The following is a 23,737-nucleotide window of genomic DNA, read 5'->3' on the forward strand; positions in this document are numbered from 1 at the left end:
TGATGATGACAGCAGCTGGAATGCCCTCTGGCACCCAGCGCTCATCTATCACCTGTCAGCGTCCTATTTAAGGTGCTCACTGTGGGAAAACGCCCCCGGCTTAGCGTCTGTTTGTAGGATCGTCATGGAGATCAGCATCTTAGTGACTTTCTTTTGTCACATAGAAGCGCTCTTTGTTGTATAAACTCTGTGTGAAGTTAACCTCTGCAGCTCAGCCTCCACCTCACAGCAAGCAACATTTCGTCCTCGCTGGAAAACGTCTCCAAACGCATCACGGAGGCAGAGCAGAGAATCTCAGATGTAGGAAGATGGGGTGACTGACCTCGCGGGAAGACTGGCTGAAGCTGAGGAGAAGATTAAGATCATGGCAGGGGCGATTTTAGCCCATTTTTGGGGGGTGCTTCACCCCCAAAAATGAATCAAAGCACCCGAAAGACTTCTTATTTTTTTGACAATATTTGCTGTTTGTGGGACACACTACTAAAAATACAAAAAGCATACAGTACTTAATTGAGATGGAACATTTTAACAACAAAAGTATAGATACCCCCCCTCCCAAAATGGTTTGTTCCAGCTCTCCCCTGCTCTGGCTCTGGCGCCGTTGCTGCCAGAGCGATGGCGGCTGAGACGCAGCAGAGGGAGGTGGAAGAGCCTGGCTTAAAACAGGACATGTTAGCTGCCTTTAACCTTGCGTTACTCTTTGTACAGTTGGTAGGAGTCAGACCATGTTTCTTTTAGCTGAAAAACATGACACCAGGTAACCTGCAGTGTGGGAAACGTGTTTCCCCACGATGTTTGCTGCCCTACAATCCGTCCTGCTCTGTAGTGAAATCAGTGATATTTGACCGCCCTGTTGCTCCCATTGAAATGTATACAGCCTATTTAAAATCTAAAACGTAACATTGTCTGTAGCCTGCTGTTGTTACCACTGTCCTGTTTGAAAAGGAATGAGAGAAGCTGCTTATTTTGTCATATGTGCCGATATTAAACCCAAGGTACTAACTAGCTAACTGACTGGATTCCCATTAACCTTATAACTGCTGTTGTGTGTGTGTGTGTGTGTGTGTGTGTGTGTGTGTGTGTGTGTGTGTGTGTGTGTGTGTGTGTGTGTGTGTGTGTGTACAGAGACAGTCAGGTTCATAATGGATATGAGGAAGTTTTTTCAAAAAAAGGAGCCACGTCAGGTAAAAGTGTAAAAACAAATCATCCGTCAATAAAGATTAATGTTGGATCAGTTTCAATATTTATATCTTTTATTAGATGTTCATGTGGTTTGGTTATTTGCCTTTTGGTTGAAAGTACACTGAGAGGACTCTTTGTTGGTGATCTTAATAGTATTTTTTAATCTAATTGAATCCAATCTATTTGTGTATGATTGTCAGTCCAAAGAGGGAACGTGAGGAGAAAGTACAAGGTCAGGAAGAACCAGGTGAGGACACAGACAGGGAGCAGTGACAGGCAGAAACTGTTAATCCGGCAAAGGAAAAAAAACAAAACAAACTAATTTTACTCACAATCTGGAAGTTGTGTTGTATTAAAGCTGCTATACAGAGTCTGCAAAACAAACTGGGTTGTCAGCCCTGGCACTGCATCACCATACTGAGCTTCAGTCAGAGGAAGTCACGGTTGCCAAAAACTTTTTGAAGCTCGAGAGTGAGGCTGGTTCCATCCCAGATATGTTAACATTGTACAATCTTCTGGATAATCAGATCTTCCCCACACTGAAAACTGTTATTCAGGTTGCCCTAACAAACCCAGTTAGCAGCTGTAGCTGTGAGAGGTCGTTTAGTGTCTTGAGTCAGCTCCATACCTGGCTGAGAAGGACCATGGGTCAAAGCCGACTCCAGCACCTGGCTGTGATGTCAGTTGAGAAAGATGCTTGAGAGACTTGACCACCAAAATGTGACAGATTTACCAACCTCAAGCTGAGGCGACGTAGGATAAAAGAAAATAAAAGATCTGCAAAGCCATGGAAGTGCAGTAAAGATCTTTTCATACATTGTACCAGAGGCCAAGGTGTCTCCATTTATCTAATTTTTTAATAATATTTTGTACATTTCAAGCACTCTTCTATTTTTGGAGTGTATTTTTATATATCTGTATTATATTATACGAACACTTTAAAAGTGAATCTCTGTCCAAAAAATGCTCTCAGTTCACTTTTTACTCACTGTGAGCATCATTTTCATCATCAGTTTTTATTTTTTAAATTCCAATCCATTCTTCTTTGGCAGCATTTAAATAACCTTGATCAGATTTGATGGTTTTGTTACAGACTTTTCAAAAAGGTGTTTTGCTTTTCTTGCACAAATGTGGGTTTAAATTGTGTTAAAATGTACAAAGCAGTGATGTCATGTTTTGTGACGAGGACCCAGGCACAGAGAGACTTGATGAATTTAAGAATCTTATGATTTAATAAAGAAATTTGCAGACTTGCACAGAGATTGTAAAATTATGATGACTGATAACGGAGACGAAGACAACAGACGATGAGGACAGGGAGGAACAGAGGGAACTCGGGACAACTGGAGACATTTAAAGATGCAGGGACTGACAGAGACGGGGAAAACGTCTCATCGTGATGAGTAAAGTTGATCTTGCCTGGATGGGCAGCTCTCTGGGTGCTCAGCACCCCCAAAGCTCTGATCCTAGAATCGCCCCTGGATCATGACAAAAAGCTTGGATGATTTAGAGAACCGCAGCAGGCGCGACGACATCCGCATTATTAATCTGAAAGAAGGCGCAGAGGGTGAGAGTCCTATTCAGCTTTTTGAAGCCTGGCTGGGGAACAGCTCCACGGGTAAAGCCCGCATTAAAATTGACTCACCCCAGGCCGGTGATTATTAAGCTCCACAACTCCAGAGACAAACCACAGATCATGGCAGCAGTGAGAGCGGCCCCGGAACTTCACTACGACGGACAGCGGATCTTTATACACCAGAAGTTTTCCTACGCGATCCGTGAGAAACGTTAACCTTAATTGACAAGGTCATCCGCTTCAGAATGCGCTACCCAGCGACGCTTGTGCTGAATCACAATGGCACTGAACACAAGTTTGATTCGCCTAAAGATGCACAAAGTTTCATCAATGCGCTGGAAGACAACTGATACTTGTCCCGTACAAACTGTGGCACTGTTGGATTTAACTTACAACATGACATTGGTTCAGCTCGCCATAAGTCCACAGTGTTTAATGCAGCTTGAGGGAAAAGAGACAGTTTAAAGGTAAAATAGAAATTTGTTCATTCTTTGTACCTAAAGTGGCTTTAGGGCCAATATCTAGTATACAGTACTGATTGTTTACTCAGTCTTTAATTTTGTTTCACAACTGACAGTAACCCGATTTGATTCAGGTTTGGGAAGCGGGGGTGTCTTCTTTTCTTTTTCTCCCGTGGAGTGAAACTTCTTTTGGCTACACTGGTCTTGTAATACCACCCAGTGGGTGGCTTTTTCGTTTTGTTTGTTTTGTTTCTGGCTTGTGATATTTTGACGTTTATCCTAATTCCTATATTCTCATGCAGTTTGTTGTGTGTGTAAGGGTTCCTTTGCCATTCGTTTATGATGGTGTTGTTCACGGCCAGTCCAGACCATGGGTTAAATCTTTTACAGTGTGTTTATTATGATGGGTCTTTTTTGTTTGCTTTGGGTTGACAATCTTTGTCCAATGACTGACAACTTTTACAATGAGTAACATAAACTCTCAATGTCAAGGGAATTAATCACGTTATTAAGAGACGCAAAATATTTTCCTCACTCAAAAAAGATAGAGTGCAGATTGCATTACTGCAAGAGACTCACCTCACAGATTCTGAACACACTCAAGCGTGATTGGGTGGGACAAATTTACTATTCCTCTTTTAACTCTAAAAGTAGAGGCGTTGCAATATTGATCCATAAAAATCTACCGATTACTCTAAATACTATTGTAAGGGATGCAGACAACGATTTATTCTGATTACTGGGCTTTTATATGGGGAACAGATTCTATTAGGAAGTGTTTATGCACCAAATACTTTTGATAGATTGTTTTATTCAAACCTTCTGGCAGAAACCTCCTCTGTGTGTCCCAATCACGTAATAATTGGTGGGGATTTTAACTGTGGTCTGAGTCCTGAAACTGATTATAATCCACCAAAATCTCAACCACCTTCAAAAATGGCAAAGGCTACAATGGACTTATGCTCAGATCTCGGCCTTTTTGATGCCTGGAGAGTTTGTAATCCACATGTGAAAGCTACGAATACTTTGGAAATGAAGTTGGAGACACTAACACGCAAGGTAGAAGAGCTGGAGAATAATAGCCAAAGAAATAATATTCGCTTGGTGGGCCTCCTTGAAGGAGACGAGGGCAAAGATATGTGTGGATTCCTAACTAAGTGGATCCCAGAGGTGCTTGGGATTCAGTCTTTCCCAGAACCCATAGTGATTGAGCGAGCCCACAGAATCGGGAGACCCCGGGATGTTTCAAAGTCAACAATAAATCCAACACAACGAAGGTTGTTTGACCCGGTAAAAAAACAGCTGTTAACACTTAGCATCCCGGACCTCCGTTTTGGCTTCATCTACCCAGCAAGGATGTTGATAACCTTTCAAGGGGACCGACATATTTTTGTTAATCCATCTGAGGCAAGTTCATATGTACAACAGCTCAAGCCAAATGGACAAGAGAACGTTACGACCTGAAAGGCAAATGCTCACTTACCAGTAAAGCTTCTGTTGTCATGATTGTAATGTTGGATTTAAGGGTAATTTCCTTCCAGGCCATATAGTCAGTGAATAACAAATATACTTTGAGTATAGAAGAGTCATGGCCTGATTTAATTCTTTTTCGTTGTGGTGGTAATTTACTGTTGTTATTTTATAATATCTGACCATCCATTCTTAGTTAACTTTTCTACTTTATTAGTTTTATTATTAGAGAGCGGCTTTGTTTTCTTTTGTTTGTTTGCTTGTTTGTTCTGGCTGCTCCTCTGCAAGGTATGGATGGATCGGCCGTGAACATTAGCCAGGCCTGTTTAAACTGGGATGGATCGGGTGCACACCAGTATGAATCACAAACGTACTTTGGTTTAGTTTGTCTTGGTGTTCTAATGTTACGCGCTGTGCACCTGTTTTCTTTTGCACTATTGTGTTGCTTTGTTTAGGGTTTTTTTGTTTTTTTTTATCTTCAGGGCAGACTTGTACTTGTCTACATCTTTCCTATTATAAATGCCGACAGCTCCAGATCTGAACATAACCTCCTGGAATATTCGAGGGATGAATAAACTGGTTAAACTGAAACTTTATCAGTGTTGATAAATCAACTGGAGTCGATTCAGCTCATAAGCAGTCTAGAAAGGAAGTACTACCATTTATGACTGAACTCAATTAGTTGATGCTTGGAGAAACATGCACCCGGATATGATTACTTTCTCTTGCTACTCTAGCACTTATGGCACCTTTTCCAAAATTGACTATTTCTTACTTTCTGCATCTTTGGTACCCATGGTAACTAAATCCTGGTATGATAGTGTTGTCATATCAGGTCACTCCACCGTTTTGTTTCAACTAAATTTACCTAACTTACCATAATTTACCTTAGAATACATTGGAAAGCAAATAGATTATTACTTTGCTTATAACACAAGTCAAACTACGGCGACTATAAAATGGGAGGCCTTTAAAGCTTTCCTGAGAGGCCAAATGATCAGTTTTACAAGCTTTAAACATAAAGCATCCAGGATGGAACTGGTTCATTTGGAGAAAAAGATAAAAGACATTGAGGAAGAGATATTTATATCCAAATCTAATGCTCGAATTCTAGAGTTAAATCAACTCAGAGCTAAATTTAATATTTTGTCATCATATAAAGACTGAAACAGTCATATTATGAACAGGGTGAAAAAGCAAGTAAAACACTGGCTTGGCGTATTAAACAGGTTCAGGTTGAAAGAACATTAAACTCCATAACTACAGATGAAGGACAGATCACAGCTGATCCTAAACATATGACTCTTTTTGTACTTTTTATAAACAGCTATACAAAACTGAGCATTTAAATTCATTTACATCAAAACAAAAAATCTTTTTGGATCAGCTGCATTTTCCTAGACTACCAGAAAATGATATGGATGAACTAGAGCTTAATATAACAGTAGAAGAAATTACTAATGCTATAAGGAACATGAAAGGGGGCAAAACTCCTGATGCAATACCAATAGAAATATTCAAAATATTTAAAGATAAATTGATCCAGCCCTTATTGGATATGTATCAGGAATCATTTGAATCTGGGTCTCTCCCCCCTTCACTTAATGTGGCAACAATCACTCTGTTACTGAAACCTAATAAGCCAGCAACACATTGTAGTTCTTATAGACCAATCTCACTGTTGAATTACGATTACAAGATACTTTGCAAACTATTAGCTATGAGACTAGAGACAGTCTTGCCTAAGACGATTCATTCAGACCAGAACGGCTTTATCCAGGGGAGGCAGGGGTTTCACAGTATACGGAGGGTCATGAATATCATTTATGAGAAAAAAGAGACAATGCGTTAATCTCAATGGAAGCGGAAAAAGCCTTCAACAGTTCAATTCAATTCAATTCAATTTTATTTATATAGCGCCAAATCACAACAAAAGTCGCCTCAAGGCGCTTCATAGATACAGAGAAAAACCGAACAATCATATGACCCCCTATGAGCAGCACTTTGGCGACAGTGGGAAGGAAAAACTCCCTTTTAACAGGAAGAAACCTCCAGCAGAACCAGGCTCAGGGAGGGGCGGGGCCATCTGCTGTGATTGGTTGGGGTGAGAGAAGGAAGACAGGATAAAGACATGCTGTGGAAGAGAGACAGAGGTTAATAACAGATATGATTCAATGCAGAGAGGTCTGTTAACACATAGTGAGTGAGAAAGGTGACTGGAAAGGAAAAACTCAATGCATCATGGGAATCCCCCGGCAGCCTACATCTATTGCAGCATAACTAAGGGAGGATTCAGGGTCACCTGGTCCAGCCCTAACTATATGCTTTAGCAAAAAGGAAAGTTTGAAGCCTAATCTTGAAAGTAGAGATAGTGTCTGTCTCCCGAATCCAAACTGGAAGCTGGTTCCACAGAAGAGGGGCCTGAAAACTGAAGGCTCTGCCTCCCATTCTACTTTTAAATACTCTAGGAACAACAAGTAGGCCTGCAGAGCGAGAGCGGAGTGCTCTAATAGGGTGATATGGTACTACAAGGTCATTAAGATAAGATGGGGCCTGATTATTTAAGACCTTGTATGTGAGGAGCAGGATTTTGAATTCTGGATTTAACAGGGAGCCAATGAAGGGAAGCCAATACAGGAGAAATCTGCTCTCTCTTTCTAGTCCCTGTCAGGACTCTTGCTGCAGCATTTTGGATTAGCTGAAGGCTTTTCAGGGAGTTTTTAGGACTTCCTGATAATAATGAATTACAGTCGTCCAGCCTGGAAGTAATAAATGCATGAACTAGTTTTTCAGCGTCACTCTGAGACAGGATATTTCTAACTTTAGAGATGTTGCGCAAATGGAAGAAAGCAGTCTTACATATTTGTTTAATATGTGCGTTGAAGGACATGTCCTGGTCAAAAATGACTCCAAGGTTCCTCACCGTGTTACTGGAGGCCAAGGTAATGCCATCCAGAGTAAGAATCTGGTTAGATACCATATTTCTAAGATTTTCAGGGCCGAGTACAATAACCTCAGTTTGATCTGAATTAAGAAGCAGAAAGTTAGCGGCCATCCAGGTCTTTATGTCTTTAAGACATTCCTGCAGTTTAACTCATTGGTGTGTGTTATCTGGCTTCATGGACAGATAGAGCTGGGTGTCATCTGCATAGCAGTGTAAATGTATGCTATGTCTTCTAATGATGCTGCCTAAGGGAAGCATGTATAATGTAAACAGAATTGGTCCTAGCACTGAACCCTGTGGAACTCCATAATTAACCTCAGTGTGTGAAGAGGACTCTCCATTTACATGCACAAACTGGAGTCTATTAGATAGATATGATACAAACCACTGCAGTGCAGTACCTGTAATACCTACAGCATGTTCTAATCGCTCTAATAGGATATTATGGTCGACAGTATCGAACGCTGCACTGAGGTCTAGCAGGACAAGCACAGAGATGAGTCCACTGTCAAATAAGAACAGGATCGAATGGCTGTTCTTATTTGAAGTTTTGAAAAAGTTTGGTATTGGAAACAGATTTTTTAAATGGATTCAGTTGATATACTCCAACCCTCAAGCAGAGATTTTAACTAATGGTCTTTTTTCCGCACCATTCAGATTATATCGTGGAACTAGACAGGGGTGCCCCTTGTCACCTCTCTTGTTCACCTTGGCAACTGAGCCTCTTGCGATGGCAATTCAGAATCATAAAAACATATCAGGAATTACAGTAATGCTGACCACCGTATTGCCCCATATGCAGATGATGTGATCCTGTTCTGCACCAATTTAAACAAATCAATACCATCCATTTTAAGTCTCATTAATACATTTAGTACATTTTCGGGTTATAAAATAAATTTTGATAAATCCGAAATATTATTTTGAATAAAAATGAACGACAAAATCCTCCAATCAACACTCCCTTTCTGCTATCTGAACATGGGTTTACTTATCTGGGTGTGAAATTATCTCATCACAATTCCTTAACGACGTCAGTTACTACACTTCTAAACAGATGGATGAAAGTACCTATATCTTTAATTGGTCGTATTAATATACTAAAAATGTAAATTTTGCCAAAACATCTTTACCTTTTTCAATTAGTATCTCTCTCTCCACCAAACTCTTTTTAGATTTGCAAAAACTATTCCAAAACTTTATTTGGAACAACAGAAGACCAAGACTCAGAATCTCATTACTAAACCTTCCTTATGAAAGAGGGGGTTTACAACTTCCAAATTTAAAGTGGTACTTCTGCTCAAATCAGAGCGGCAATGTTTTATTTTGTTAATGAGCAAACTCCAGTGTGGGTTTCTATGGAGTCCACAGAAATCAAAAGTCCCCCGAACTTATATCTTTACTCAGCCGACAGGAAGACACTAAATAAGCAAACTAAGAACCCCTTTTTAAAAAACACTATAATGATCTGGTTTGAGACACATAACTACTTCGGAGAAATGATCCAACTGTCTCGGTTTACTCCGATATTTGGAAATAACAGCTTTCTTCCTGGTGGGACGGATGCAGGTTTTAGATTTTGGTTCGATTGAGGTTTAAGAAAAGTGTCTGATATATTTAGGAATAATACTCTTATGTCTTTTGAACAACTTAGAAGTACTTTTTCTATTCCTGTCAAACCTTTTTTAAATTTCTTCAATTAAGAAATTTTATCTTAACCACACAAGGTAACAGTTTAGAAATCCCCACCTCCTCCTCTCTAGAGAACACAGTTATAAAGCATCTAAATGGGAGAGGCCGAGTGTTGGAGCCAAGTCCAGGCCAATAATTTCACTCAGTTACATCATGCCATATTTAAGTATTTGTCATGATCTTTAAGTTTCCATTATAATCTTGATCATTTTATGTTATAATGTAATATGCTGTGCTCCATAAATTAATCCTGCTTTATTAGTCTGTTGTTGTTGTAAAGTGTTGGTAGATGTCATAAAGGGGTGTGTATTTGGCCCGCATGCGGAGGGGTGTGGGTAAAAAAGGTTAGGTAAGCAAGCAGGACGTGGAGCAACAGTTTTCTGACCGTCGCCGTTCTGACCGTCGCCGTTTTAATGTTATTTTTTGGTTGTAACATAAAGGAAATATAAACGGAGCGCCCACCAGAGGCATTTGTTTTGTACCTTTCGATTTGTTTGGAAAATAAATGTTTTGCCCCTTTTCTCCTTCGCCTCGTTTTTTTGCTACCGGAAGGCATCCAAGCGACTGAACAAGAGCACGAGTCAGAAACTTTACGTTCTGCAGAAGCGGCAAAGAAGGACCGAAGGCTGCCGCTACAATACCGAGTTTCTGCATTGTATAAATTATTTATGGAAAATTCCAAAGAATCAACACAGTCTATTTTAGAGGCTTGGAGGAAAGATTTGCAAATGGACATATCTGATGATGAGTGCTATAAATCATGCTCCTTGGCCCAGAGTCAGACAATTAATGTGCAATCTAAACTACTTCAATATAAATGGTTAACAAGACTCCGTCAAAAATGCATCATTTTAACTGAAACATCCCAGACTCCTGTATTAAGTGTGGAGTGGACAGGCACTTTATTTCACTGTATATGGGAGCGTCCACGTGTGAAAATCTTTTGGGAAAAGGTAATAAATCTGTTGAGTCAAATTATTAGCGATGTGATTCCACTTCATCCTAAAATATGTATTTTAAATATATACCCGAATAATTTTGTACCTGCTGCAAACAATAGAGCTCTGTTAACGACTGGACTTTTGGAAGCCAAGCGCTGTATTGCTATGTGCTGGAAAAATCAAAAAATATGTGGACTATCTCAGCGGCTTAATGGACTGACATCTATACTATCTATGGAGAAAATAACTTATGCATTAAGAAATAAACTGTACAAGTTTGGGGCTTTATGATCAAAATTCTACAATGTTTTGGAGAACTGCAACGTGCACACTGTGGCCTTAACGGCCTGAAGTGCTAACTTGATTTGTATATCTGTCTAGGGCTGTGCGATATGACCAGAATCTCATATCCCGATATAAGACATCTATCGTCCAATAACGATATAAATCACAAAAATGTAACATTTTCTGTAAATTCTGTGAATCTCGAGCAGCTCGACTTGCTTGAAGTGTTTCCAGCTGCGCATCATGTAGCTGGAGTCGAGTGTTTTAACCGATGCATGAAACGCCGTTTTCTTTGTGAGTATTTATTACACGGCGTGCTGCGGGGAAAAGCTGTTCTAACGTTTGAGTCTAAGGTTTTGTTTTTTTTTAGCACCTGGCGTCTTTTTTTTTTTTTTTTTACTTCTCATCCGTAAATAATCTGCTCTTTCACGTGATTCAGTTTATTTTGAAAAGTCTCAACCGGATCTTGAGCTTTATTGTGAAAAGTTTATGTGGAACATAAACAAGCGGACACGCGATGCTGTTACCGTCGTTGTTGCTAACGACAACGCATAAAAACAGGCGCTTGTCCGTCTGTAGTGTGGTTATATTAAATATAAGAGGAAGAGAGAACTTTATTAATACAGCCACTACAGTGACATCAGAACCATGAAAAAAAATTCCCGTAAACAGTTTATTTTGCGACACCACGAAACAAACGATAGCGTGAAATGAAACGACAGACGTTTTTATATCGTCATCAGATATATATCGTTATATCGAACAGTCCTATATCTGCCCTTCCCTTCTGTTATGGTTTGCTTTGTTTTTGTTTCTGTTACTATGTTGTTTTTGTTGTATGTTCACGGTGTATCATGTAAAACCGGTTAAAACCAATAAATAAATGTTAAAAAACCCCAAACAAAACTATCAGGACTCTTTTCCAGTTTATTGTCAACAAGTCTGCGATTGACTTTCAGATTAATCAACATCTGAAACATCCCGAATTTTTACAGCAAGTCCAAATCATGATGAGCGAGACGAAATTAAAACCTCGAAATGAAGCACATCGAGACAAAGAGCTCTCACAACACATGCAAAGACCAACCCAGAGGTGACCACTGTAAATCCGTCCTCAGGTCAGAACGCTAACCTGTGCTTCGTTTTCTGACGTGTCACAGTAATGTGTTTCAGGCTCCACTGAGTATAATTCAGGGTTTGCAGAAACCCCAGCAGACCCGCTGTTGTCTTGTTTGCTTCTTGTGGATCCCTGAGTAAGATGGTAGGGCTGACTGCTTCGGGTGATGTTGTCTAGATGCTGCTGTACACTGGTTCCAGCCTACAACAACACATTAAACAACAGTATTAAGTGACTATCCTCTGACAGTAGATTAGCTCAACTCACTGTCCATGAAAATAGAGGTGATGGAAAGTATATTTTAAACAACATACCTTTGGGAATTTGATGAGGTTATTGACAGCTTGAGATGCAGACATCTTTCCTGGTCTCTTTCGCCCTTGTGCAGATGGTGGTAGCAGATGTAGCAGCAGCAAGATAGTAGACAAGTCACTGTCCCAGCCTACAGACGAATAAACAAAGAATTATTCCAAAAATACATTGAATTGACAGAATTACCTATATAACCAACAATGGCAAATAAAAACAGTCACAATCATAGCATTCTCAACTTCAGTACCTGACTCAGCATTGCACATTAACTCCAAGAGCTCTGAGGTCGGGACAAGTCCATGACTTTCCTTTACAACCTTTGCTTTGAGATTGGTGAGCCACCTCTCCAAGAATTTGCTCCCAGTGACCTCACAAAACAGGAGTCGGAAATCTTGTTCTATCTGTAATGCAAAAATACAGAACATAGAGAGGTGTATGATTGAATCCTGCCTACAAATTACATCGGTATCATTTAAATGATAAGTGAACTTACTTTTGGGAGATTTGCAAACTGAGACGCTTCTTTCCTCCACAGCTTTTCTTTGAATGGTCTTCAACCGCCATGCAATGTATCCTGAACTGCTCTCTGGATCGTAGTAATGTTTCTATGTAATTAAATAAACGAAGAAGGACTATGTTATCAACATTTCTGAGGGCAATTATGTATTTCATGTTGAAAAGTTCCCTTTACTTACATATCCATGTTGTGAATATGGGTCTTCCAGATATGGAGACAGAGCAACAATGCCCTGCGCATACATCACTCTTACGTTTTTAGGGGGAGATGTCCTAATGTAGAAATTCAATAATTGGCATTAAATATCACAATTAAAAATAATACAATGTTTAAAATGTTTCTTTATATCTTACATTTTTGATTCTTACCCATGTCATTCTGTCATCTCAGCCTCAAGTATGTTTCTCATCCGTCTTCTGGTTGCATCTCTCAGAGATTTGGTTTTTGCATACTCTTAAACCTTTCTATAAAATAGGAACATTACTTAATATTACTTAACATGTCATTAACATTGCTATCAGTTAATTTACACAAAATACATATTTCTTACTAAATAATGAGCAAAACTCTAAAGTAGTGTATGCCTTTGGCATTTGCTTAAAATAATATAAACCAGTAAAGTTAACTTTATGGTAATGTTACCCACTTTTTCTGAAAGTATGTTCGCTTATGTAAGCTAATTAGCGATTATTAGCTTACCGATAAACGGTAATTTAGTTGTTCAAACTGTGCGATTTGACATGTGACAATGGTATTATTTAGACAGCAGAAATACATAGTTAAAATGTTTTAGGTTCATATTAACGCAGTGAGAAGATAACGAACATCTTAACTTTTAGCAACTGCTAGCATGTAGCTACTGGAATGCCATTAAACCTATGGGTAAATGCTGCTAACATGTCCTCGCTCGACATCAGTGAAACTATAAAGAGCTACTTAGTTTAAAAATACCTTTTAAACAATGTGACCAGTATGGGAACGTTAACTGTGGCAGTTCTTCGGAGAAAATTCCCTGCGCATTAGAGCTCTGAGGCCGCACACGCCTGCGGACTGGTAATAATCAACACTGTGTGAAGTCTTCACTGCGTGACTAACAAACTTTACACTGACTTTTAACTCTGATGTTAGAGCTGGTTTACTCCTCATAGAGTTGTAAATACTCTATTTGGGTTAAAATAGGTTTACTCTGAAATATTGACACTCCATTTTTTACTGTGTACATAACAAAATAACTGAGTCGTGATTGGCCAGTCGTGTCCAAAGGACCGTTAAGCTCCAATATTCCCAAATCAAACACAATAAGTCACCAAAACAGAACCACCGTGTCCTGAATCGAGTGCCCACACAAAGGTCGACCAGAAACTCTGTAGCTTTGTCAACAGGTTGAATCTCCACAAAGACACAACCAGCACATTTCAAATAAACCTCCGAGATCAAAACCCAAGAATTTTATCAAGTGGCTGGACAACACAGCGAGTCACTTTCCCGTCAGAGCTTGGTACGGCACTGTAACCGCATCGCTGATCACTTTGTTGTCTGTTTATATTTGATTTTATTTTTTCTTTTATAATGTTTCTCTCTGAATCGCTGCACTGTGTGATGTACGGTGCTCGTGTTCAGGCGTCAGTCTGGGGAACGCTTCGACTGCAACGATTACTCGCTCAAAGTGGCCGACAGCAAAATGAGGTCTGATCTTTGGAATGACAAGAAGTGGATGTGGCTGGCAGTTGAAGATCTGCTACCACATGTACCAGCCCGAGCCCTGCAGCTGAAAACACCACGGCTGATTTACAGGCTCATATTTCTGTATATGCAAACCTGCAGGCATGTGTGAGCCCATTTATGAACTATTACTGCTGAAAGTCAAATCTCCAGGTCTCGTTTTGTAATCTTCCACTTCAAAATGTCGACTCAGGTTTAATTTGAATTTAATTTAAAAGAAATTGTCACACTTCTTTGAACACGGCAGCATGTTCAGTGTGCTGGGGGAACGAAGCCAACAGACTCACAACCTTTCCTGGTAAAACACAGTACAAAGATGTACAGACAGACCAGTCTCAGGATGAACCAAACCAACAGCTCCAACAATGAGTTCAGGTCAGAGACGGGTCCCGGGTCATGTCCACAGCTCGGTGACAACACGATGCTGTTTCAGAACAAGAGCATCAGTGTCCAAGTCGACTCCCATCAGTTCAGGTGATTTTAATTTGAAATGTCTCATGTAGCTTAACTGGCTCGCCTCATTTTAAGGTTTTAACATATTACCAGATGACCAGCTGCCACTTCAAGATCATGTTCAGCTGCAGGCTCGACGTGTGCATTAAAAAGGTAGACGACCTTTAGAGTGGCAAAACCACCGTTCGTCTGTTAAAGGTCGGTCCGTTGGGAAGTACCAAGGAGGTGTCACTGGTGTGCTGACGTTGGGACATGCTGATCAAACTGTTACCTTTTAGATGATCTCTCCAACAACAAAAGCAGATATGAGCCTACAGCTGAGCCTAAGAGGGCTGAAGACTTGCTGCATGTGAAGCATTGATGAGCTGGACGAGTAACTGTGAAGCATCAGCAGAACTGACCTCAGGCTGGTGTGAACGAGAGGAGCAGATAAAAATATGGAAACCAGCGAAACCAAACTGATGGTGCAGCTTCACGTGGGCTCGGCTCAGCACTGCTTCAGTCTGGCTGTCAGCCACGTTTGCCACTTTCAGTTCAGTTCCTTGCTCAAGGGCAGTTTGTGGTAGCAGGCAACCCTAGCTCTCCCACCTATCGGTGTTTATCGTTGCTGCCTTCAGGTTATTCTCCGGTGATTCTGTATAATCAGCTCCAACAATGAGATTAACCACAGTGAGAGGAACAGGTGTAGAGAACATGAAACTCAACTTTCCCTGGAAAGTTTAAGCCCTATGGGAGTGTCCCCAAGAGGGCCGTGGACCTTCTATTGATCCTCTACCTAATCACATGAGCCAAAACTAAAACCTCCTGATGCATGCTCAATCATCTCTCACCATCTTACATGCTGTGATTGCAGCCATTCCCCAACTCTCTGTGAATGGGACTCATGGACATTGATCAGTGGTTGTTGATCAATGATCATGAGAATTTGCATAATTAAGATTAAGGAGCTGACCTACCAGCCCATTGTTCCTCACTGGGCTGGTTCCAGTCATTATGCAAATGTCCTGTTTATAAGATTGAAACCTGCAGTCAGCTGAGACTGAAGACGTCACCTGGTGATGATGAAACGTTTCTCCCACTGAAAACGTGACAAAGATCAAATTTAGTCCAACAGTTTCTTTAAAACAAAAACCTGACGTTGGCATCGTTGAAGAGTTTGACTTCTTTCATAAAATAAAAATGGCCAACCAATCAAAAATGCTCCCTCTACTTTAAATGTTTGCAAAACAATGAAAGTGTTGATTTGGAAATAGAAACGTCATTAAAGATGTTTTTGTCCTGATGAGATTTGAATATGATGCCAAGTTTTCACCGAGTCAACAGGAAAGAACAGTTGTGAAACATCTCACAGCTAATTTGGATCTAATTAGCAACACGCTCGGCTGCACCGAGGCAGGAGGCAGGTTTATATTGAGCTCGCAGTCATTTAAATTCAGGCCTGCGGCGTGGGAGTGGTAATGACACTGTAACTGTCACGCTGTGTTGAAGTCGTGTTAGTGCTGCACAGGTCAGCACACTGCTGCAGGCCGACTCCCATAAACTGTCATTATGAGTTCACAAGCATCAGATTAGAGATGCAAACGTGTTCAGTGCCAAGCAGCAGCTACAGCAGGCGCTCGGTTTATCGCTATTTTTAGAGCAGTTTTATTGACGTGTGTTGACTTGGATAGATGTTTGAACCTGCCCATTAAACCTCAGCGTCACTCTGTGTTGGGCTCTTTCACATCCTCCTTTATGGGAACCGAGTTCACAGCCAAGACTTTGAGGAACATTTTAAAATGCAGTGAGAACGGCGAAAGCAGTAAAATCACACACAGAGCCAGAGGGTGACTGAAACCAGTGTTCAAGTCACCGTATTTATGTTAAAGTCGAGCTTTTATGTGGGAGAAACCAGCCAAAGCAGGAACACGGTTGGGAAAGACTTTAAGAAAGTCTCGATGTGTTGGACACTTTGTGATGATCACATAAAGTTACAACATTTGTTAAATGTAGAGGTCGTCGCTGAAGGTACTTTTCTATTTCTATCATATTTTCAGGATAAGACTTCCTGGACACTGAGGTGGTTCCTGATTCCTCACGCTGTTGTTGTCAGGACACGTTTTGATAAATGGTAAATGGTAAATGGCCTGTATTTATATAGCGCTTTACTAGTCCCTAAGGACCCCAAAGCGCTTTACATATCCAGTCATCCACCCATTCACGCACACATTCACACACTGGTGATGGCAAGCTACATTGTAGCCACAGCCACCCTGGGGCGCACTGACAGAGGCGAGGCTGCCGGACACTGGCGCCACCGGGCCCTCTGACCACCACCAGTAGGCAACGGGTGAAGTGTCTTGCCCAAGGACACAACGACCGAGACTGTCCAAGCCGGGGCTCGAACCGGCAACCTTCCGATTACAAGGTGAACTCCCAACTCTTGAGCCACGATCAAAGTGCGAGTTTCATGGAAATTGGGTGAGAACACCTTTGTTTGTGTAGCGTCTTCTAAATAGTGACACACACAACGGGACAGTGGAGGGGAAGAACCGGGAAATGAACTTCTCCAAAATAAAGACCCGTTGTTTTTCCAGAGCCGTGTGAGGGCGACTATTTGGATTCAGGCTCATGTTTAGAACTAGTGTTAGGTTGAAGTTGTTTTGGGGTTTTAAGTCCTGGTTATCAGGACAGGCCGGGTCCTCATAAGTACTGTAAACGAGTCACAACGTGACGACTGTGTTCAGGAGATTTTGTGTTTCTACTTTTACTTATTTATGAAAAACGTGTGTTGAAACACAAAAACATGACGACACAGTGCAAACCTGCTCATCGTTCACCTCTCACGGCTTTTAAATCGAGTGTCTGATTAAATGTTTAAAAATGATGACTTCCTATGGTAAATGCACTGATGTAGCGCTTTTCTACTCTTCTGAGCACTCAAAGCACTTTGCAGAACTTGTGCATTCAGCCATTCACTCCAGCACATTTTCTGAGTGCTTTCTAACTAACACACACTCATACTCCGATGGATGCATCAGAGTATGGAGAGTAATTTGGGGTTAGCATCTTGCCTAAGGACATTTGGCATGCAGTCTAATGGAAGCCAGGAATTGAACCACCAACCTTCCGATCAATAGATGGCCTGCACTACCGCCTGAGCTACAGCCATAAAGCACTTTGCTTAACAAAGTGTGGACATCGAGCCAGCGTTGGTCTTTATTAATCCTCGTGACGGTGGCAGGTACAGCTGTGCTGGGACTTCGCTAACAAATACAAAAACTTATTAAAAAAGCATAAAAACAGGTCAAACTAATGATGTTTGATTTGTGCATTTGTTATGCAATCATATTTTTGCTGCCTGACGCTCTGATTTATATAAGAGCCACTAAACTCAACCTGAGCAATGACGCCCTGAGGCATGATGGGAGGAAACCGAGGCTGCAGCGGTGCGGGGCATGAAGCAGCCTGCAGAGTCGCTGCAGCTGCTGCCAAAACCCTCCGAGGGGTTTAAATAAAGTTCGAATGAAGGGCGAGAACAGTGACGCCAACATGACTGTGTGGGCCGTTCAGGTTTTTCAGCCACTTTGTACCCCGAATGCTTTACATATAAAAAAATGACCTTATTAAAAAATGTATTTGACCCAGAAGGAAAAACATATTCAGTTGTCCCACACTTTACCCAGAATGCACTGCAGGTACGCTGCAGGTTACTCTGATGCTTCTGACTCCCTGATTGGAGGAAACCTGAGCGCTCTTCTTCTCTGAGCTTAAAGAGGTGGAGGTCTGCTGTGCTGGCGCTGAAATAAAGACACACTCTGAGTTTTTATGTAGACTCTCGGTTTATTGTCAGCACTCTGAGAGGAGACGCTGATTGGCTGCAGCGGCTCAGCTGGTTAGGACAGAGGAGGACGTGGAGGAAGAGGAGGACACCACCTTCCCGTCAACAACCTCCTGGACCACCGTCACCACCCGCTTGGTCGTGGTGCTCGAGGACTTGGTGGTGACACTGCAGACCAATCAGAACAGCGCACAGGTTAGCGTCTGCATCGCCCATTAGCTTCAGCTTCACTCATCGAAGCGCGAGTCTCACCTGCTGGTGGCTTCTCCGTCCAGCAGCCTCCTGTACTCAGCGATCTCCATCTCCAGCCGGGTCTTGATGTCCAGCAGCATGCGGTACTCCTGCCCCTGCCGCTCCAGGTCGGACCTCAGCTGCGTCAGCTGCTCCTCCAGCGACATCACCTGCAGGACAACAGAGTCACAGGTGAGACTGAAGAGCAGCGTGCTCAGGTACAACCCGCAAGCTCAGGATGAACAGCGGCTCACCTGCATCTGGTACCTGGAGAGCTGCATGGAGTAGCGGTTCTGCGTCTCAGCCAGAGAGGCCTCCAGCGACGCTTTCTGCAGAGGAACGCAGCGTTTGTGAGGTCAGCTGATCAAAAGCTACACCTGCAGTCAGACCCTTATTCAGATTTGACTCATCTCAGCCGTTCCTATCCTAAAACCTAGTTTTTATTGATCTTCCTCTCTGCTTTCAAACCTCGGCTCATGTGACCCGTCAGTGTTCAGACAGAAGATTAGAAACAGCCTGAAGTTCATCGGACGTTTATCGCCCGCCTCTGTTCACAGCTCGCCCCTCTCTCTTTTACAGTGAACAACCTGAAGCTCCTCCAGCTGCAGAATGGAGGTCATGTGACACTCACCATGCCCAACATGGACTGCAGCTCGATCTCCAGAGACTGCAGCGTGCGCTTCACCTCCGTGACCTCTGACCTGGACGTCTGCAGCGAGGTGGTTTGAGTGATGACCTCTTTGTTCAGAGTCTCAGTCTGCGCAGGAAACACGCACACAGGTTAATACACAGGAGACGTCTGCGGTCACAGGAAGTGATGTCATGGTGGTAGGTACCTTGGTCTGGAACCAGGACTCGAGCTCTCTCTGGTTTTTGGCGGTGACGGCCTCGTAGTGCTCTCTGATCTCAGCCATGACCTTTGTGAGGTCCTGCTGTGGACCGGCGTCCACCTCCACATGCACCTGACCGCTCATCTGATTCCGCATGGCGAGCAGCTCCTACACACACACACACACACACACACACACACACACACACACTCATGTTCAGCTAAAAACAAGTTTTCTTACAGTAAAAGAACAAAATCTGTGTTTAAGCAGCTGACTCCACACTCCACAGGCAACAACACTGATTTGACTCTCACACTCACCTCCTCGTGGTTCTTCTTCAGGAAGATTAGCTCCTCCTTCAGGCCCTCGATCTGCATCTCCAGGTCGCTCTTAGCCAGCGTCAGGTCATCCAGGACTTTCTTGAGCCCGCTGATGTCAGCCTCCACCGACTGACGCATGGCCAGCTCATTCTCATACCTGCATGAGGAGGATGGATCACAGGTGAGGCTCAGTGATTCAATCTGAGCTGCTGTGGCGCCACCTGCTGTTCAAACTTCCTAATATCATTGGACCTTTTCCCCTGCAGTAACAGGAGTATTAACAATGACACTCATATCAGAGGAGATCCTGCTCCTGTGCATGCTTTATTTCAAATGTTCACCATGACACGCCGCTCTGATCTGCTGCTGCTGATGGAGACTCCAAGCATCATCTGAAGCTAGGGCTGCCAATTTTTTAACCATCAAATAAGGGACACAACAGAGTGTAAATATGCACTGTGTGTGACATCGCAGATAGAATGAACCAGATTTGCTGATTATACGGAATTTCCCAGTTGGCAACTCTATCAGAACGTCACCGATGCTCCGTCGATGTCTCCACCTCGATGTCTCGAGAACCCAAAACATCTCATATTAGCACCACGTGGCGACAGTGGGGAGGAATAACATAATGCGAAGTTATGTGCTAACATTAAGTAGCACGTGATCTCAGACATGTGGACTGATGGCTGCAGCAGCCTCTGCTGGGCGTCAGAGGAACTGCAACCCGCTCTGCGGGTTCCTGCAGACTCACTTTGTCCTGAAGTCGTCAGCAGCCAGCCGGGCATTGTCGATGCTCAGGTGAATGGCTCCGTTTTTCTTGGTGGCTTCCTGAATCTGGAGACAAAAAACATCGTAATGGATGAAGATGAAACTTTATTGATCCACATTAAGGTGCTTTTATTTTGTAATTACCGATGCAGTGCAGGTCTTTTAGTTTGAAGAGTGTTTGTACTACAGGAAACACAAGGTCATGTTTCTTAATCAAGATAAATACTTGGCTGCCAGTGAAAGTCAGCAGGGGGCGGGGCCACAGGATTACTGATTACTGCCACGCCCCCTGCCAGTTCTAACCAATCAGACAGAGCAGTGATACTTTCCCATTTTCCATTTTTATTCACTTTTCATTTTCCAGATATTTCAGAACTTTTAATTAACCAAAAATTTATTCTAATTAAAACAGACTTTATTCATCTTTGTGAGGAAAACCCAGATTGTCAGAGATGACTGAGGTTCAGATCAGAAAAGTAAAACCTCCTCAGACTGTGTGCTGGTTCACCCAGTTGGAGACTTCCTGCGTGATTAGATTTGACAGTTGTATAAATGCATTATTTTACATTTAGTTTGTATTAACTGAGCTACAGCGTGTAGGTTTATGTTCTCTTTTCTAATTTTAGATCAGACATCCTTCAGTCCTCTGATTTCTGAAGGCACCGCTCCAGTTAAACGGGAGATTTGCTACCTTTGTCTGCAGCTCTTTCTGGGTTTTGTTCGGATGCGGGGTGAGGTGCAGCGCTGCTGAATGAAGCCTTTTGTTGTCCCTTCATGAACTAAAAGCAGCGTCCTGCGAGCGTAATCCTCAGATTTAAAAAGATGTGACTGTGGGGATGATGACTTCATTGAAGGACAGGTTAGCAGAAAGTTAAAGATCTAAAGACCAAGGACCGCTCAGCGAGTCCGGAGGAAAAACATTAACAAAGAGTTTCTGTGAGAAACAAACTGAAGATGAGTGAGAAGTAAAGCCTGGATATGGCCTGTAGAGGGCGCTCTGTGTCACAGCTTGGAGAGAGTGTAGAAAACTAAAGTTCTGCAGAGGAACAGATCCTGCAGATCATGATGAACGACGTTCAAAGGAACAGGACGAAGCTCGCAGTGACATCACCATTCAAAATAACGTAAACATGAAATAAACAGAGGGTTAAAAACGCAGCGCAGGTGAGAGCACCTGTGGGACCAGCTGTCAGAGGGAAGGTGAGGAAGCTTTACCTTTGCAGTGATGTCACTGATGGTGACGAAGAAGGTGGTGTAGTCCCGGGTGGAGGGGCCGACCTTGTTCTCCACAAACTGCCTGATCTTCAGCTCCAGCTCGGTGTTGGCCTTCTCCAGCTTGCGCACCTTCTCCAGGTAGGAGGCCAGACGGTCGTTCAGGTTCTGCATGGTGAACTTCTCGTTGCCGATCAGGCTGTCGTCCATGCCAGAACCGTTGTAGCTGACGGAGGACAAGTAGCCTCCGCCGAGTCCTCCGCCGAGGCTACTATTGAGCCCTCCACCCACAGAGGAGGAGGAGATGCGGACTTCGGAGCCTCCAGCTCCACCGTACACGCTGCTGGCCCTCATGGAGCCGCTGCTGCCCATGGAGGACCTGACGGAGCGGGAGTATGAGCGGGTGAAGGAGGCCATGGTCGATGCTGCGTTCCTGCTGTAGCTGAAGACGACAGAGAGCAGAGTGAGGAGCTGCAGAGCTCTCCTCCTTTTTATAACTCCTGCAGCCTAAGAGCTGTCACTCAAACAGAAGGTGAGGCTGGGCGAGGCATGGGGGGGGGTCACGGAAAAATGTAACCTGTAACACACTGATGCTTTTATCAACCCTGCTTCACCTGCAGGCTTGGCACGACCTTTGCATCCTGAAAGGAGGGAGATTAATTAGCAGACGACGCTTCAGCCAAAGCCTCAGTAAACATCAGCGACTCCTGAGGAATGACGGGTGTGGAGGGGGTGGTAACAGCTCGAGGAACAGCCCGACAGCAACAGCAGGCTGCGATCAGGCTCCCTGCTGCACACACGGGCCAAAGCTAGACCAAGGAGGCACCCTGCAGAGGAGCGATGACAGTGAAGCAGCTTAACACAAACAAAAACATGAATCTACAAAGTTACAATCAGTGCAGATCATCAGATATTCATCAGATAACCAGGGAACTGTTCAGAGCTCGGATGTTTTTAATGAAAGCTGTAAAATGTGACAGTTTGCTCTAAACATGGCTCGGTGGGCTGAGGTCACAGAGGCAGCGAAGAATCTCCAGATCCTCGAGCTGGAGGTCGGGGAGAGCGTCTCTGGACCTGAAAGCAGCTCCGCCTGTGAGCCCAACCTCGTGTTCAGGAACCAAAACACTGAACCAGCTGTATCCTCTCCAGGATACTTCAGGAGCTGCCTGCAGGACAGATTGTCCCACTTTCATCATGCGAGCCTCTGAAGGTGTCAGAACGAACACGCGTTTAACCTTTAAAGGTTAAAGCTCTTAATCTGAACACACCCTAACATCCTTTATTCAGTCACATCAAATCTATGCAGGGATTTAGGAAAGGTTAGTCCAAATCCACCCGGGACCTTCTCCAAGTCGCTCCTGCAGACTCTGACATCACCTCTGTATGTGTTATCATATTTTTTATTTTCTATCTTTCCTCAGCAGCAGTAATCAGAGTACTCTCACAGAGAGCTGTGTACTGAGAACTCGGGATATGAACGCAGGTACGTTTTGCAGTGAGCTGATCGCTGACTGTTTCATGAGGCAGTTGAGGATTGAGAAATCCAAACACGGCCGACATGTCGATGAGCTCTGTGAGAAATGATCTGAGGTTATCAGGTGCGAACACACCTGTGGAGTCCGAGCAGGTCGAGGGTCGCTGCCGTGGGAGTAAAAGGAGAGCAAACACACACGTGGGCGTTCAGGAACGCCGTTCACTCAGAGAAACGCACCAATAATTTCTAATTAAAGCCAAAACAACATGTTTTACTTTATTTAAAGCTGCTCTGTGAGTATCCTTCATGTAACCCTCTGTTTTCAGGCCGTTATAAGAAGATTGTCTCTTGCACAAACAACACGCAGCAACACTACATGAGCGGGAGGAGGAAGGTATGGGCCTGCA

The 23,737-nt window shown here is 43.0% G+C and overlaps 1 protein-coding gene across 1 annotated transcript; it reads right to left on the minus strand.

Moving 5' to 3' along the window:
• Positions 1-11,458: 11,458 nt before the first annotated feature.
• On the minus strand, positions 11,459-22,330 carry LOC146712085 (keratin, type I cytoskeletal 13-like). The gene is made up of 14 exons (XM_085455224.1): positions 21,860-22,330; positions 20,628-20,710; positions 19,874-20,030; positions 19,560-19,721; positions 19,355-19,480; positions 18,978-19,052; positions 18,745-18,893; positions 18,334-18,660; positions 12,866-12,961; positions 12,676-12,769; positions 12,474-12,585; positions 12,228-12,381; positions 11,983-12,110; positions 11,459-11,869 (listed from the first exon to the last, which is right to left on the minus strand). Exons 1-8 carry the CDS (start codon positions 22,271-22,273, stop codon positions 18,540-18,542), a joined length of 1,287 nt encoding a protein of 428 aa, XP_085311350.1. The 5' UTR covers positions 22,274-22,330; the 3' UTR covers positions 11,459-11,869; positions 11,983-12,110; positions 12,228-12,381; positions 12,474-12,585; positions 12,676-12,769; positions 12,866-12,961; positions 18,334-18,539.
• Positions 22,331-23,737: the final 1,407 nt, after the last annotated feature.

Source organism: Copadichromis virginalis, linkage group LG4, assembly GCF_057382275.1.
Source record: "Copadichromis virginalis isolate Kocher_CV1m ecotype Utaka linkage group LG4, C_Virginalis_male_GT1.1, whole genome shotgun sequence".
Classification (NCBI taxonomy): Eukaryota; Metazoa; Chordata; class Actinopteri; order Cichliformes; family Cichlidae; genus Copadichromis; species Copadichromis virginalis.

Bases quoted from the DNA above. Each gene is read 5' to 3' on its own strand.
- LOC146712085 (XM_085455224.1), bottom strand. From the start codon at position 22,273: ATGGCCTCCTTCACCCGCTCATACTCCCGCTCCGTCAGGTCCTCCATG. The intron at 19,053-19,354 runs GTGAGTGTCACA...GTTCCTCTGCAG, and splicing joins TGCAGTCCATGTTGGGCATG to AAAGCGTCGCTGGAGGCCTC. The intron at 18,661-18,744 runs GTGAGACTCGCG...ATTGGTCTGCAG, and splicing joins GACGGAGAAGCCACCAGCAG to TGTCACCACCAAGTCCTCGA.